General features: G+C 59.0%; 2 protein-coding genes across 3 annotated transcripts; one reads left to right on the top strand and one right to left on the bottom strand.

Annotated features, from left to right (window-relative positions):
• Nucleotides 1-605: 605 nt before the first annotated feature.
• USH1G (USH1 protein network component sans) lies at nt 606-5,698 on the bottom strand. 2 transcript variants are annotated; one of them, XM_045569865.1, is made up of 3 exons: nt 5,351-5,698; nt 1,910-3,127; nt 606-945 (listed from the first exon to the last, which is right to left on the bottom strand). In XM_045569865.1, the coding sequence occupies exons 1-3, from the start codon at nt 5,512-5,514 to the stop codon at nt 942-944; spliced, it is 1,386 nt and encodes a 461-aa protein (XP_045425821.1). In that variant the 5' UTR covers nt 5,515-5,698; the 3' UTR covers nt 606-941. The 2 variants fall into 2 exon arrangements, with proteins under 2 accessions (XP_045425821.1, XP_045425822.1); XM_045569866.1 differs by lacking the exon at nt 606-945 and having other exon boundaries at nt 1,906-3,127; nt 5,351-5,514.
• Nucleotides 5,699-7,000: 1,302 nt separating this feature from the next.
• On the top strand, nt 7,001-14,256 carry OTOP2 (otopetrin 2). The gene is made up of 6 exons (XM_045569867.1): nt 7,001-7,313; nt 7,858-7,994; nt 9,194-9,252; nt 9,652-9,785; nt 11,301-12,175; nt 14,086-14,256. The coding sequence occupies exons 1-6, from the start codon at nt 7,001-7,003 to the stop codon at nt 14,254-14,256; spliced, it is 1,689 nt and encodes a 562-aa protein (XP_045425823.1).
• Nucleotides 14,257-14,637: the final 381 nt, after the last annotated feature.

The raw sequence follows: 14,637 nt of genomic DNA on the forward strand, positions 1-14,637 counted from the left end.
GGACAATCAGCAGTTTAGATTATCCACAGCCTCCAGTGTCACATCGCAGGACATGTCCACACTAGGCCCAACACCCAGCCTGCCCTGTCTGCTTGTCTCGGGCCTGGGGGACTCTGAGGCAGTTGGCAGATGCCTTTCTGTAGGCTGGCCCGTGCCCGCCAGCCTGGGCCTATAATACTGCAGCCTGCTGCTCTAGCACCTTGCATCTAGTGCCCTGGCCCGATGGGGTCCCTGGGAGGGCCAGGCTGCACAACAAAGGCAGGGGAGGCTGGAAGAAGACAGGGTGGACTCTACCCCAGGGTGAGCTAGGAAGGGCGCCAGTCACGCCCACCCACCCAGCCTGGCTGTCCGGCTCCGGGCCATGGCAGTGGGTGAACCAGAGGGCTGGCTGTGCTTGGGGATGGGGTGGGGACTGAAAGGGCATTTGGCTGAAGAGTCTGGCTGGGGAACCTCCCCTCTGGGGTGTATGGGGGAGGGGAGGCAGCCCAAACTCTTCCCATCACACAAATGTAGGAAGTCAGCAAGTCTCCAGCCTGGACACAGCCCCTTGGAGGAGGCAGGGGAGAGACAGTGGCACTTGTGACAGGCCATGCCCCCTTGCCCACCCCCTACTCCCATCCAGCTCTGGTGCCCTACCCTCCCTCTGAGCCTGGGCTTCCACAAAGCCACATGTCCTGTAGGGCTGCTCAGATGGGGGTGGTTCAGGGCCTTCAGGACCCCTCAGAAATGGTGCTCTGGGATGTTCTCTTGCCCCTCTGGGTGCCTCCAGGCCACACCCTCTGCTTCAGGGTGTGGACAGGCTTTCAAAGGAGACAACCCACATGGTCCTTGCTGTTGGAGAAGGGGGCCGTAGGGCTGGCAGCTGTGAGGACCTCATGCCCCCACCGTCGTGAGTTGTGGCAACTTGCAATTCACTTTGGTCTGGGGAGAGAAGCCCCTGGTTATCTGTGGAGGAAGAGATAGAAAGAAACAGACCCGAGATGAGGGCCTTCGGAGCCATCAGTTCAACCAGGACCAGCCATTTAGTTGACCTGGCCTCCCCACTCTCCGGGCAGGCTGATGGTCAGGGATGGGGGACACTGGCCTAAAGGTGACCCCCCATTCCCCAAACTCTAAACCAGACTGCCTCCCCACACCCAGCCCCACCCCAGCCATTCAAGGTAAAGGCCATAGATACCTAAGGAGGGGCAGTTTTTGCTGGGCTCTAGGGATGCCATCGGGGAGGGGCCAGGGCAGGGACCCACCAACAGCACCAGCGTGGTGGCAGCCTTGGGCAACTGTGATGGCTGCTTGAACAAGACAACTCTGCCTCCCAGGCACTATCAGCCCTGTTGGGGGCATTTGCTCATGTTCCTGCAGGGTTCTGGCAGGTAAAATATCTAAGGGCTCAGGCAATTGAGAGGACCTGCCACACCTTCCACGTCATGGGATTCACCTTGGCCCAGGCTCTAGAGCCGCACAGAGCAGGGATCAAGCCCAGCTCCGCACTGAGCAGCAGCAGGACCTTGGGGTGCGCTATTCTAACCCTCTGAACCCACACTTGCGCATCCGCTGCAAAATGGGGTGAGACAGTCCACCGCACAGGAGAGTTCAGGGGGACTAAGCAAGAGGACTTGTTCAAGGGCACAGCCCAGTGCCTGGGAAGTGGGTACAGCTAGCGCTCAGAAACATCCTATCCACATTTCCAAATTCGAGGTGCATTTTACCTTATGCCTCGAGTGGCCATTAAATTGGCAGTTTCTTTTTCTGAGCTGGTGGTAAATAAAATAGTGGGGCCTCTTGTAACTGATGGTGGCTTAGATTTTAGGAAACACGGTATTATCCCCCCTCCCACTCCTAAACAGGCATATCCCCCCTCCCCAGTGGCCTTCCAACCCCCACCCTCCACCCCTCCAGGCCGGGCACTCACAGCTCTGTGTCCTCCAGGGCAGGCGGGCGCTCCAGCGCTTGCCTCCGCCGCCGCACGGCCCCCAAGATCTTCTTGCGCGGCCCCAGGGGGACGCTGATGCTGCGGAGGTCGAGGTCAGAGCACAGCATCAGCGCCTCGAGGTCGATCTTCTCCTGCCGCAGGAGGGCGGCAAAGTCCTCCATGTGCAGGGAGGCCAGGAAGGTCTCCAGCGGGCTGGTCTCTGGCTCCAGGTCCTCGTCCAAGCCCAAGTCCAGCTCGTCCCAGGGCAGCTCCTCCCCGCAGCTGCGGTCCTGCAGGCTGTTGGCACTGCCCAGGCTGTCGTCGTCCAGGCTGGGGGAGCTCTGCAGCCGACCCCGCGGCGTGCCCGCCCCGTCCAGCCCCCCGTCCTCGCGGCCCAGCCCATGCAGCCCGCTGCTCAAGTAGTTCCTGCGGAACACCATGGTGCCCAGGCCGGGGCGGGTAAACAAGGAGTCGTGGCCTGAGTCGGTGCTGACCTCCGAGTGGGCAGGCTCGGCCGCCAGCGTGGCACGGGAGACGCTGTCCTCGTCCGAGAGGAACATGTCCCGGAGCGGGGCGCGGCCCCACTCCTTGGGGTTGGCGTAGGGGCCCTGGCGCACGAACATCACGTCGCTGCCCAGCTGCAGGCCCGAGAGCGAGCGCACGCTCTTGCGGCCGTCCTCGGAGACCTTGAAGGTGCCCTCGCCGGCCTGCTTGCGCCGCTCCAGCTTCTTCTGGATCTTGGTCTTGCCCCTAGCGGTGCCGTGTAGCGTGGCCTGCGAGTAGGGCAGGGGGCTGCCGAGCGCCAGGTGCTGCAGCCGGCGGCTCAGGGTGCTGGACGTGAGACTGGAGAAGCTGAGCGTGTCGGAGCGCTCGGCCAGCTCCCGCCGGTAGCGCCGCTCCATGCGCTCGTGGTGCTTGCGCTGCAGCTTGGCGCACTCGCGGATGCGCCGCTCGGCCTCGCGGAAGGCCTTGTCCTTCAGCTTGCCCACCAGCTTGGGGTTGAGGCTGCTCTGCTTGGCCGCGATGGAGTCCAGGTAGCGCACGCACTCCATGTGGCCCTTCATGGCGGCCATGTCCAGCGGCGTGTGGTAGTCGTTGTCCAGGCACCAGATGTTGGCCCCGAAGGACACCAGGAAGGACAGGCAGTGCAGGTGGCCATTGGCAGCTGCCAGGTGCAGGGGCGTGTTGCCCCAGATGTCACACTTGTCTGGGTCACCCCTGCGGGGAGAATGGGCGGGGCCGAGGTGGAGGAGGTGGGGCGGGGAGGGGCTCCGCACAGGCACAGCAGACCCAGAGGGCCCTGAGGGCTGAGACCTCCCTGACCCCGGGAGACTTGCAGGCCTGAGCCACCAAACTGGCCTGGAGGGAGCCCAGGGGGAAAATGGCCACGGCCACGCAGGGGGTGGGGCGACAGGGAAGGCGGGGCCAGGGCGGGGCCTTCCCCAAGATAACGGAGGGCTGGGAATCTCAGGGGATAAATATTTGATGCCCAGAGAGAAAGGAGTGAATTATTCATGGCGCCCAGCGGGGAGCTGGCCCAGAGAGGTGGTGGGCCAGGGCAAGTCTGGGTCTCTAGGCAGGCGTGGTGGCGAGTGTGGCTGCGTATTTCAGAGCGACTGTAAAACAGGACAAGAGGGTGGTGTGCTGGGCTTGAGCCCCGCGTGAGTGTGTGTGAGTTGTGTGCTTGCGTGTGGGCTGGCCTGGCCGTGTCTGCAGGGAGTGAGGCCAGGCCTGGCAAGCCTGAGTGTGAGCACAGGTGTCGGGCCTTGGCCTGGGCCAGGAGGGGAGTGTGGGGGCAGCCAGGACTGCAGGAAAGAGGAGAGACATTGGCTGCCTGCGCCCTCCCAGCGAACCTCCAGTCTCTGGGCTGCCCCATCTTCAGGAGCCCCGTGAGGCTGGCTGGCTTGGGCCTGTCCAGGAGCCCTGATCACCCCCTCCAGCATCCTCCACACCAGACTGTCCCTCCCCCCACCCCGGGCAGGCTCCTGCTGGCTCCTCCAGAAGGAGGCCAGCACAGACAGCACTCCTGCCCCATGCTGCTAATGAGGCCACAAGGCCAACCCCAGGGCTGGGGGAAGAATCACTCCCTTGTCTCAACAGCTCCCCACACAGCCCCTGCTTAGCTTCCCCTGCTGGTTGCCAAGTCCTGCTGGACAATGTTGGGAGGGGCTGCCCTACATCTGGCCCACCCACCATGAACACCAATCCTAGCCTCTGTAGGAGTTGGGGGGCGGTGTACCAAGGGGGACCCTCTTCCCCTCCTCCTATGAGTCTCTCTGAAGGGGGAGTAGAGGACCAATCACTGTGTGCCCTCTTGGGGGGGAGGGGCCAGTGAGTCTGGGCCTCTTGGAGTATGGCTCCACTGCCTAGTCTTGGAGCTGCTGCCACTGCTGCTGGACCCAGGGAGCAGCCTGGCGGAGAGAGGCAGAGAGGGAGAGAAGGGTTCCCTCACCCACCACGTGCTTAGGCCACAGGGCAGCACTGGCACCTCTCTCCCAGGGCCTGAGATGTTCATACTAACCCCACTGGGGCATCCCTGCCACCCCTTGTCCTGTCCAGGCCACCCTGGTGTCCAGACCAACTTGACTTCTCTTTATAAAACTGTTGGGGGTAGAGAAGTTGTTCACAGGATTGTGACTTAGCCCTGGGGAACCCACTTCAGCAGTCCTGGGTGGAATTCTTTAGCTGCTACCTCCCAACCTCTTTCCTAGCCTTGACACCCTGCCCACCCCCTCTCCCCAGGACAACTCCAAGGGGAGGGGGAGGGGGGAGAAGCCCCTGCAGGGGCCAGCACACCACAGACTCTCTATTGCTTAGCTGTGTCCCGCAATGGTGGGGGAGTGCAGGCAGAGTTAATGGGGTGGCTGGCTGAACCAGTGACATTTTGGACTGTGGACAGGACCCATAAATCCCAGGAATGAGCAGAGTGAGGGAGAGAGCTCTGTGAGACCTCGCCTGCTGGGAGGTGTGGGTGCTGGCCAGGAGAGCCCCTGGATCGGAGGTTGGGGAGGGGGCAGTGCAGAGCCTTCCTTTCTCAACCCCCACTGCTGCCCCTCTAAGACTTCTCAGCCTTCTCTCTAGCTCTCTCACTACATCCTGCATCCTTGCTTCCAGGTGGCCCCCACCCAGGAGATCTTGCCCACCTTGCTCTCCCTCTAGCAACTTCCCCGGCATCATGAACCCCACAAATCCCAGTTTCTCCCCTCCTAGCCCCACATCCAGGTCACAAGTGTCACATGCCTCGGCTTGTGTTCCCCTCCACGTGTGTCTCCCCAACGACTGCCAGACTTCAAGGTTCTACCTCAGGGTCTGTCCATAGGGGAAGGAGGGAGCTCAGAGGAGGGGTGAAAGATGCTATAAGTCTGGGGGGGTCTCAGGGGGCTGGAGCAGCCTGGGAGGCTCCTCCCCCTCCCCTGTGGGGCTGGATGGAGGGGTACTCACCCGCGGCTCACGATGAGGCGCAGCGACTCCAGGTTGCCATGGTAGGCGGCCCAGAGTGTGGGGGTCATGCCATCCTCGTCGGGGGCATTCAGCTCCTTCCGGGTGGCCTCCTTGAGGAGCTCCAGGTAGCCATCCCGGGCCGCCCGGTGGTACTGGTCGTTCATGGCGCCCGAGTTGGATGGGGCGGGCAGGGGGCACGGGGTGATGCCCCCCGCAGGGGAGGGCGGAGGGGTTAGTGCTGAGGCATGAGGTTGGGGGAGGGGGCCGAGCAGGGGCTGGGGCCGCCAGCCCCCGCTGCCGCAGACGGAGGGTCTGGAGCGCCAGAGCCGTGGCTAACGGGACATCTGAGCCGCTCACGGACGGCGGGGGTGGGGGGTGGAGAGCTCCCGCTGCCCAGGGAGCCGCCCCGGGCTTCCCCTGGGTCCTAAACACCCTGCCCCTCGGCGCACAGCGGTGACCCACGAGGGCCTGCCCTCACGCCAGGTGCCCACCGCAGCGCCCCGCCCCGTGAGCCCCAATCTGGGGAGAGTTTGGGGTCCCTCGTCACTAGAGCCCTGGCGCTGTGGCTCCCGATTTCTCCACCCGTCAAAGGAATGGGCCAAGGGCTGGAGAGGGGTGTCTGAGGGCGGGGTAGAGGGGTAGTCCTGAACCTCAGTACAGTGGGCCTGAAAGGGGGCTCGAGGACCAGAACAGTCTGCGAGTCGCACGCGGCAGTCCCAGGCGCCGCCGCCTCTCGCACGATCGGCCAGCCGCGCTCCAGCAGGGGGCGCTAGAGGACTGAGCGCGGACCCCGCGCAGCGTGGGAACGTGGTACTCACGCCCTAGACTTCGCAGCGCCCGGCGGAGCAGGGGACCCGGGGAGGGATAGAGGAAGAGGGAACGTCGATCACGACGAGAGCCATCGGGGCAAGGGGGCCTGGGGGTCTCGATCTCGGGCAGCAACAGAGGAGCACAAAGGTATAGGGCTTGCCGGGGCTGGGAGGCCGTCGGTGGCCTGCGGGTCCTGGGACGTCCCTTGGGCGTCAGCTGTCAGGGCTCAGGCGGCTGGGAACGCTGCGCGCCAGTGGCCACGGGGTGGGTGGGGGGCTGCCCTTGGGTGCCGCAGTGCGGGGCCGCACCCGAGTCTGGCAGGGCCTCTTAACAGGTAGATATAAATCTAACCTTATCTGGTTCCAGCGCTCTTCCCTAAATTTCAGCTCGGAGAAAAGATGGATCATGTGAATGGGACTGAGAGGTTTATGGAGCCGATCTCTTGCGGCTGTAAATCACCCTGCCCTCCTGGGTATAAAGCACCCGTCCAGCCCGACGTGGAAGAGAACAGACGCTCGCTGCCCCCTGACCCCCAGCTCAGCGTGGCCTCCCGGCCCAGCCAGGTGGGTGCCCTGGGCCCGAGGGCAGTGGGATTTGGGGAGTGCCGCTGCCTCTCCTTTCTTTCCCATGGAGCAGGAGAGGGGCGGGCTCTGGTCTTTCTCTTCCCCTTTCCAAGGCTTCCTCCAGCACCCGCAGCCCCCACCCTCCCGGTGGGGGACTCTCTGGTCCCCGAAGCTAGGTATAAGATGGGGAGAAAGAGAGCCGTCGGGGTTGACCTGAGGTCCTGTCCTCTCCTTCCCCACAGTGACCCCTCCAGTGACCCCTGCAGCCACCCCCGCCATGTCTGAGGAGCTGGCCTCGGGCCCCAAGGAGAGCCCGCCGGCGCCACAGGCGGAACCCAGCGAGATGTGGAAGAAGGGCGGCCGCCTGCTGTCGGTGCTCCTGGCCCTGAACGTGCTGCTCTTCGCCTGCACGCTCATCAGCGGCGCAGCCTTCAACAAGGTGGAGGTGTACGACACCGACGTGTTCGCGCTGCTCACCGCGATGATGCTGCTCACCACGCTATGGATCCTCTTCTACCTCCTGCGCACGGCCCGCTGCCCCGACGCCGTGCCCTACCGGGACCCGCATGCCGGCCCCATCTGGCTCCGAGGTGCCAGGGGAGGTGGGGACGGAGGTGGGGTGGGCACGGTGGGAGCGACAGGCTGGGGCTCTTGGAGGAATGGGGAGTGCACGTCTGTCCACCTAGAGGGGTGAGAAGTTCCCTCCAGAAGACTAGATGTGGCTGAGGGTGAGGTGGGCTGCCACTGAGGGAGAGGGTCTTGGAGGAGGGATCAATACAGGGATGGAGGGGGACTTCCTTGCCTTGGATTGGAGAAGGCTTTTCATGGATGAGCCTTTGACAGAGAGCAGGAACCAGCAGCTGTTGAGAGAGAGCCCAGCCAGGGCCTTTACCTTTGCAGCCCAAAGACAGGGGGGCTCAGCAGGACATCCACACAGGCATCAGTCACGCACTCCATCTGTCCACCCACCTGTCCATCCATTCATCCTCCCGTCTCCCTGTTCCCCCAGCCAGCCAAGCAACAACTTACCCACCCACCCACCTGCCCCTCCAGCCCCATCCTCAGGGCCCATCCTCAGCCCTACATGCCTTCCGTCCTGCCTCTCTGATCCACCACCACTCGCCCGGTTCCCAGGTGGGCTGGTGCTGTTTGGGATCTGCACTCTTGTCATGGATGTCTTCAAGACCGGCTACTACTCCAGTTTCTTTGGGTGCCAGTCAGCCATCAAGATCCTGCACCCCCTCATCCAGGCTATGTTTGTCATCATCCAGGTGGGTGGAAGGGGTGTCCGTGCATGGTGGAAAGGAGCCAACACTTGGCAGGGGGTCAGGAGACGTGAGGTCTATACCACCTTCCACCTTGAGCAGTTAGGTCAGCTGGGGGTAGGATTAAAGTGAGAGTCATGTGAGTCCATAAATGTGAAAGCACTTCCTAATGAAGGAATATTTAAATGTGAACTCCTACTTAGGGCTCTGAGATTTTATTTCAACCTAAGCAGTGCCAGTAGTTAACACCTAGGAGGTGTGAGTTGTGACAGCCAGCCCCGTCTCCTAGAATCTGGCTTGCCCTCCTTGGGTGCCCGTAGAGGGCATCAGTATCGGCCCAGGGTCCCGCTGTAGGCATGGCTGTGTCTCAGCCTTGGCTCCTGTGTTCTGTATTTGTTCAAGAAGTAGGGTATCCTGTAACTTGGATGTTTCACACAAGTTTGTTTTTTGTTGTTGTTGTTGTTGTGTAAATAACACTTTCATTGATCTTCTGGTTGAACTGAGATGGGACTGGTCTTACGTGGGACCAGAACAGACCCCAGCCCTCTATCATGACTAGAATGACCACATGGATAATGCCCTCCCCTGAAACATCAGCCCAGCTACCCTCCTTTCCACAACTCAACACATTATGGCTTCAGCATTTACATCATTTTAATCTTTTACATTTTATGGGTTTGAAGAATACTCACATAAAATGAAAATATAAATATCCACACATCAACAAATACCATAGCAGGGATTCGCTGGCAGCCAGATGAGATCAAGGGCTTGCAGGGTGACAAAGGAAGAGGCTTGGCAGGGGATGTTGCCCAAAGGGAGGCGAGAAGTCATCAGAGACTCTTTCTACCCTGAGCAAGACCTAGCCTGAGATTGGCCTTACTCCCGGAAAGAAATAACTAGGTAGTCAAATATCTACTTGACCCCATCCCACCCCCCAAAAAGACCCCACCAAGACCAGAGAGTTTTACAGGTGACATTTTGCAAACATTTAAGGAACAGAGAACCACTTTGTTATATAAACTATACCATAGGATAGAAAGAGACAATGCTCCCTGTCTCATTTTGTAAAGCTAAAATGAACTTGGTAACTTAGTACAGGGCTCTTGGACCAGAGAGAACATAGTACTGGGGGTGGACATGGGCAATCTGGAGTTTTGCCCATCTGTGGAGTAAATGACCCTCACCACTCTCTCTCAATACAGACTTACTTTCTCTGGGTCTCCGCTAAAGACTGTATTCACGTCCACCTGGATCTGACCCGGTGAGAACCGCAGCTCGACACCTGTGCCCACCATGCCAGCATGAGAGATGAGGGTTTCCAAGCTGGGGCATGGGTCCTCTTTCTGCTCCCTGGGTGGAGTTTCAGCCAAGGCCCTCTTGCTTTGTTAGCCTGACTTCTACTACCCAGTGCTGTGCCTTTTGCCCTAGGGGAGGGAGCGGTGGTGGCCTGAGCCCCTGGACACCCCCCGGCCCTCTCTTGGGTGGCATCCTGGCCAAGATAAGTGTCCCTTCCAAATTCAGCTTCCCTGTTCACACAGGGCCTGGCTGCTTTCTCACTTCTCAACACCATGTCTCAGTAGAGGTCCCTAATCCTCCACCTCACCAGGGACCCAAGATCAGTCAAAGAGTCACTGGCCTCTTTGCCCACCCCACCAAACAGGTGTGGTCTCATGTTCACACTCACCACCAACCTGGCTATCTGGATGGCGGCTGTCGTGGATGAATCCATGCACCAGGCCCACTCCTATAGCGGTGCACTCGGCAACACCAGCCACACCCGCATTGCTCCTGACCGTGAGTTCCCTCTTAACCCTGACCCTGCAGCTGGGTGCTTTGTGGATTTGCAGCATCAATCTCCTGTGCACTCACGAGAGCATGGAGGCAAAGGCGCAAGCCAGGGGCCTCCTCCTGCTTCAGGCTCCGCCTCTGAAGTATAGTGTAGGTGATCTGGGAGGGGAGTATCAGGGCATGTTCTCACTTGAGGTTGCAGCCCTGCCCCATTGTCCAGTCTCCATCCCACCAGGAAGGGACCCAGGTTCCAGGAAGAAAGGACAAGGGTGATCCAGCTGGGAAAAGGGGAAGGGAGTTGTATGGTGCAAGCATGGGATCAAGTGGGACAGCCCAGGAAGGAGGGAAGGGTGAAAAATAATCATCACATCATGATGATAATCATGACAATTTACTGAGCTCTTAGTGCAGGCATTGTGCTAAGTGTCTTAAACACTGTTCAACCCTCGCAAGTTCCCTACGAGATGGCTACTGTTAATATTCCCATTTTACAGATGCAGACACTAAGGCATGGAGAGGTTGCCCAAGGTCACAGAGCTTGAACTTGAAGTGCCAACATTGAGACCCATCCTTACTTTTAACCAGTATGCTATAATAAGGAAGAACAGCTTCCACAGTCCCTGGCCCTAGTTCTCTGAACCTCTCTAGGTCCCCCACTAGCCAGGACCAGATGAGATGACTAAGACACACACGCACCCCTGGCATGGGAGGGTCCAGGAATGGAAAGCATGGCCCTGGCCCTCAAGGAGGCCCCAGGCCAGCAGGACTGATAAAGGCCTACCTTGCACAAAGAGGACTCCTGAGGACGCTCACAGCCCGCCTGGGGAGATGGTCAGCTTAGCACAGTGGGCCCACAGAGCTGAGGGGACACCCGCTGAGAGGTGCCTGCCTCAGTGGCAGAAGCCAGGCAATTTGCTTTGGCTCTGCTGTTCCAGGCCATGCTGCCTCACTGAGCCTCAGTTTCCTCACCTGCAAAACCAGCTGGGTTAGTTCTGAAGATGAAAAGAGTTTGTCAAGACCAAGCCATCCTACAAAGTGCACTCTGGATTCAACTCAAGGTCCCTTTCCGTGTGGTACAAACCAAAGTGACAGGGGGTCACAGTGGGGACTTGGGCACAGCAGTTGGCTCTCTGGGCTGAGACAGATGCCGAGGAGAGCTGCAAGAAAGCTTGAACTTGAGGGGTTCCAAAGAGGGCCACCTTCTAAGCTCTGGCAGCCAGGGTGGGGAGAGATTAGAGGCATGGAATGGGGAGGCATGGGCAGCTCTGTGGTTCAGATTGGGTTTGGGGGGCACTGATGTGTCCCACAGTCTTTGACACACAGTAGGTGCTCAATAAATATTTGTGGACATTTATTGAGTGAACATGCCTGAATGAACATGCCAGGTCCTGTGAAAGTGTTTGGGATATAGTGGTGAATATGGCAGGCAGAGACCGTGCCCTTACAAAAGTCACAGGCTAGGGGTGAGGTGTCTCTAGGAAGACAGGAGGGCAGTCCGTCCCTCTGTCCCTCTCTCCACAGTGGAGCGGGTGGGCAGCACGGTCGAAGGAGATTCCTGCCCCTGCAACACAGCCGTCTGCCAGATCTTCCAGCAGGGCTACTTCTACCTGTACCCCTTCAACATCGAGTACAGCCTCTTCGCCTCTACCATGCTCTACATCATGTGGAAGAACGTGGGCAGGCTGCTGGCCTCCACCCCCGGCCATGGCCACATGCCATCCCCGGTCAACTTCCGAGAGACATTTTTTGCTGGCCCAATCCTGGGCCTGCTGCTCTTTTTGCTGGGGCTGGCTGTCTTCATCACCTATGAGGTCCAAGTGAGTGAGGAGGAGGGCCACACCCAGCAGGCCCTAGTCGTCTACTACAGCTTCAACATTGTCTGTCTGGGACTCATGACCTTGGTCAGCCTGAGTGGCTCAGTCATCTACCGTTTCGACCGCCGGGTCATGGACCACCATAAGAACCCCACGCGCACCCTGGATGTGGCCCTGCTGATGGGTGCTTCCCTGGGCCAGTATGCCATCTCCTACTACTCCATCGTGGCTGTGGCGGTGGGCACGCCCAGGGACCTGCTAGGAGGGCTTGACCTAGCCCATGCCCTGCTCATGATTGCTCAGCACATCTTTCAGAACGTGTTCATCATTGAGAGCCTCCACCGGGGACCACCGGGGGCTGAACCTTGTGATAATCCCCCCAAGGAGCCCTGCCAAGGCCTTATCTTTGCCAACCAGGATGCCCTCCACTCCTTGCCCGCCTGTCCACCCAGCCCCAGGCCGGCAGGCCCCAGCTCAGCAGGCCCTCAGGAAGCAGTGGCCATCATCTTGGCCCCCAGGGGCCACTGGAGACGCCGGTGCCTAAAAGACATTTCTCTCTTTCTCCTGCTCTGCAATGTCATCGTGAGTAGCTGGGGAGAGACGGGAGTGGGCCGGGGAAGGGAGGCGAGGAAGGGTGCTCTTGCAGGTTCATTGCCTTAGCCTTCTCTGTCTTGCCCAAGCCCACCTGAGAATCTTACAGCTCTCTAGAAAAGGACAGGTTTAGACGGGCTCAGCTGCAGCCCTTGGGCCAACAGCAATCTCAGGGCACACGGAGGGAATGAAGGCCCAGTGTTCCAGCATCTAGGCAGTGGATGGAGCTGGAAGGGTCCCAGGGAACGCTGACATGGGAGCTGGGCAGAGGTGAGAGGGAGCTGAGAGCTGATGCGAAAGGCGGGGTCCCTCACCTCCAGGTGGGAGGTGTGACCGCTCCTGGGAACTTGTGACCTGCCTGCTTCTCAGAATAATTGGAGCAGCATCAGGAAGTAGCAGAGATCAGGGTACGTGCGAGCGGTCTGTTAGCAGAGTGCAGTGGTGCACCAGCTGGGAAGGGGGCACATACAGCCGCCGCCGCCTCCCCCTCAATTTAGCAGAGCCAACTATTGAGAGCAACAGACTTCAGCCAACACAAACACACTCCCTGTGCAAACACCCCAGGGCAGAAACACTCAGAATGAAGGTGCACCCCAATAGAGAAACATTCCTAGTGTAGCTATAACCCAGTATAGAAATGCCCCAGTAGGGGATTATTCTTATCTCTGATATAGAAATATGTACCCATGTGGGTACATTCCAAGTAGAAAAAATACCTCTAATGAAGTTTCGCTCAATATGAAAACAGTCCATTTAGCTATAAGCTCCAAGACAAAAATATTCCTAATATAGAAACATACTTACTGTGAGCATATCCCAATATAGAACATCCCCAGAGTGAATTCTACCCCATGAAATACATGAAATGCACCAACAGCCCTGAGATACATTCTTAGTGAAGTCCCACCATGCATATCACCCATCCTACAGGTCACCTCCATGCACTCATGGTCCCCATAGGTGTGCAGGACCCCATGGAGGGGCCCTCCGACACAGTCAATTTCACTTTTTTTAAAAAAGTGTTCTCATCTATCTCTGGCCCTACCAGAAGAAGCAATAAGGCTCAAAACCTCATCCTGTCTTGGGCCAGCTTTGGCGTCCAGCCTCTGCTCCGGCCCCACCTCCCCTTACACCCAGGCCTGGCTTGTAGGCTGGGAGCCGCCTTCCGGGGGGCTATTCTTGCTGAGGGAACCTCAATCACCTCCAACAGCATCATCATCATCTCCTTCATTTTATAGCACAGAAACAGACTCAGAGGCAGGCTGTGATGTGCCCAAGGACACAGTGAATTGGCCGGCGGGGGGGGGGGGCGGCCTAGAAGCCATTGTTCTTTGCCTCGTACCCACCCCTGAACCAGCTGAGCTCACAGCCACAGGAGAAGCACGACTATGGCTTCAACGTACTCCCAGACCAGGGGAGGGGGCAGGGGCTGGGGGGAGACTAGAGAGCAGGGCTCCTGGAGGGCTGGGGTGGGGTGGCTTTCTGGGTAGACCCTGAACTCCCTGCTGTGGGCCTGTCTTCTGCCAACACCACCCCTGTGCACACAACTGTCTAGGAGAGAGCTGCCGATTTAGCTGTTTGTATGTCTTCATCTATTGAAACTTCTTCTCTCCTCCCCGCATCCCACAGTTAGGCCCTGCTAAGGTTTTGGGAGAGGTGATCACAGGTGGACCCCTAGCCTGGGGATGGCATGTTCAGTTGAGCATGCTTCCTTGGTCCCTTAGAGAGTTCCAGGCCCTGTCCAAGACATTGGAGGTGCCCACTCACTGACACCCAGCCCTCACTGTCCACCTCGCTAGAAGGATGGGCACCCCATCCAGTCACGGCCCAGCAAAGCCCACAGAAATGACCCACAGGTGCCAGTCCGGGCCAGCTCATGACACTCCCCTCTCTCCGCACAGCTGTGGATCCTGCCTGCGTTCGGCGCCCGCCCTCACTTCAGCAGCACAGTGGAGGTGGAATTCTATGGCTATTCCCTCTGGGCAGCCATCGTCAACATCTGCTTGCCTTTCGGCATCTTCTACCGCATGCATGCCATATCCAACCTGCTGGAGGTCTATGTGCTGTCCTGAAGCCTCTCACAGAGACATGGGGGACAGGAAGAAGGGGGTCAGCTTGTGTGCCCCCTCAGAGCCTCCTCTAGGAATGAACCCGAGCTGGTGCCACATCACCACCCATTTCCTGCTGGCCCCATCATGGAATTTTCACCAAAGTTATTTTTCCAAGATGCATTTTTAAATCACAATTAGGACATGCCCTGGCACCCCAGCATGACCCGTGACCCAGGACAGGAGGAGCCCAGTGGAAGGAGCCCTCTCCCAGCAGCCTAGGACCAGGCGAGATCTGGAAGTGCCAACTCTGGCTCCATCCTTAATCCCAACCCTGTGGCCTGGCCAGTGCACTGCCTGGAGCTAGGAACCAATAAACTTATGATTTGCCCCTGTCCCCCACTT

Source organism: Lemur catta, chromosome 15 (genome assembly GCF_020740605.2).
Source record: "Lemur catta isolate mLemCat1 chromosome 15, mLemCat1.pri, whole genome shotgun sequence".
Classification (NCBI taxonomy): domain Eukaryota; kingdom Metazoa; phylum Chordata; class Mammalia; order Primates; family Lemuridae; genus Lemur; species Lemur catta.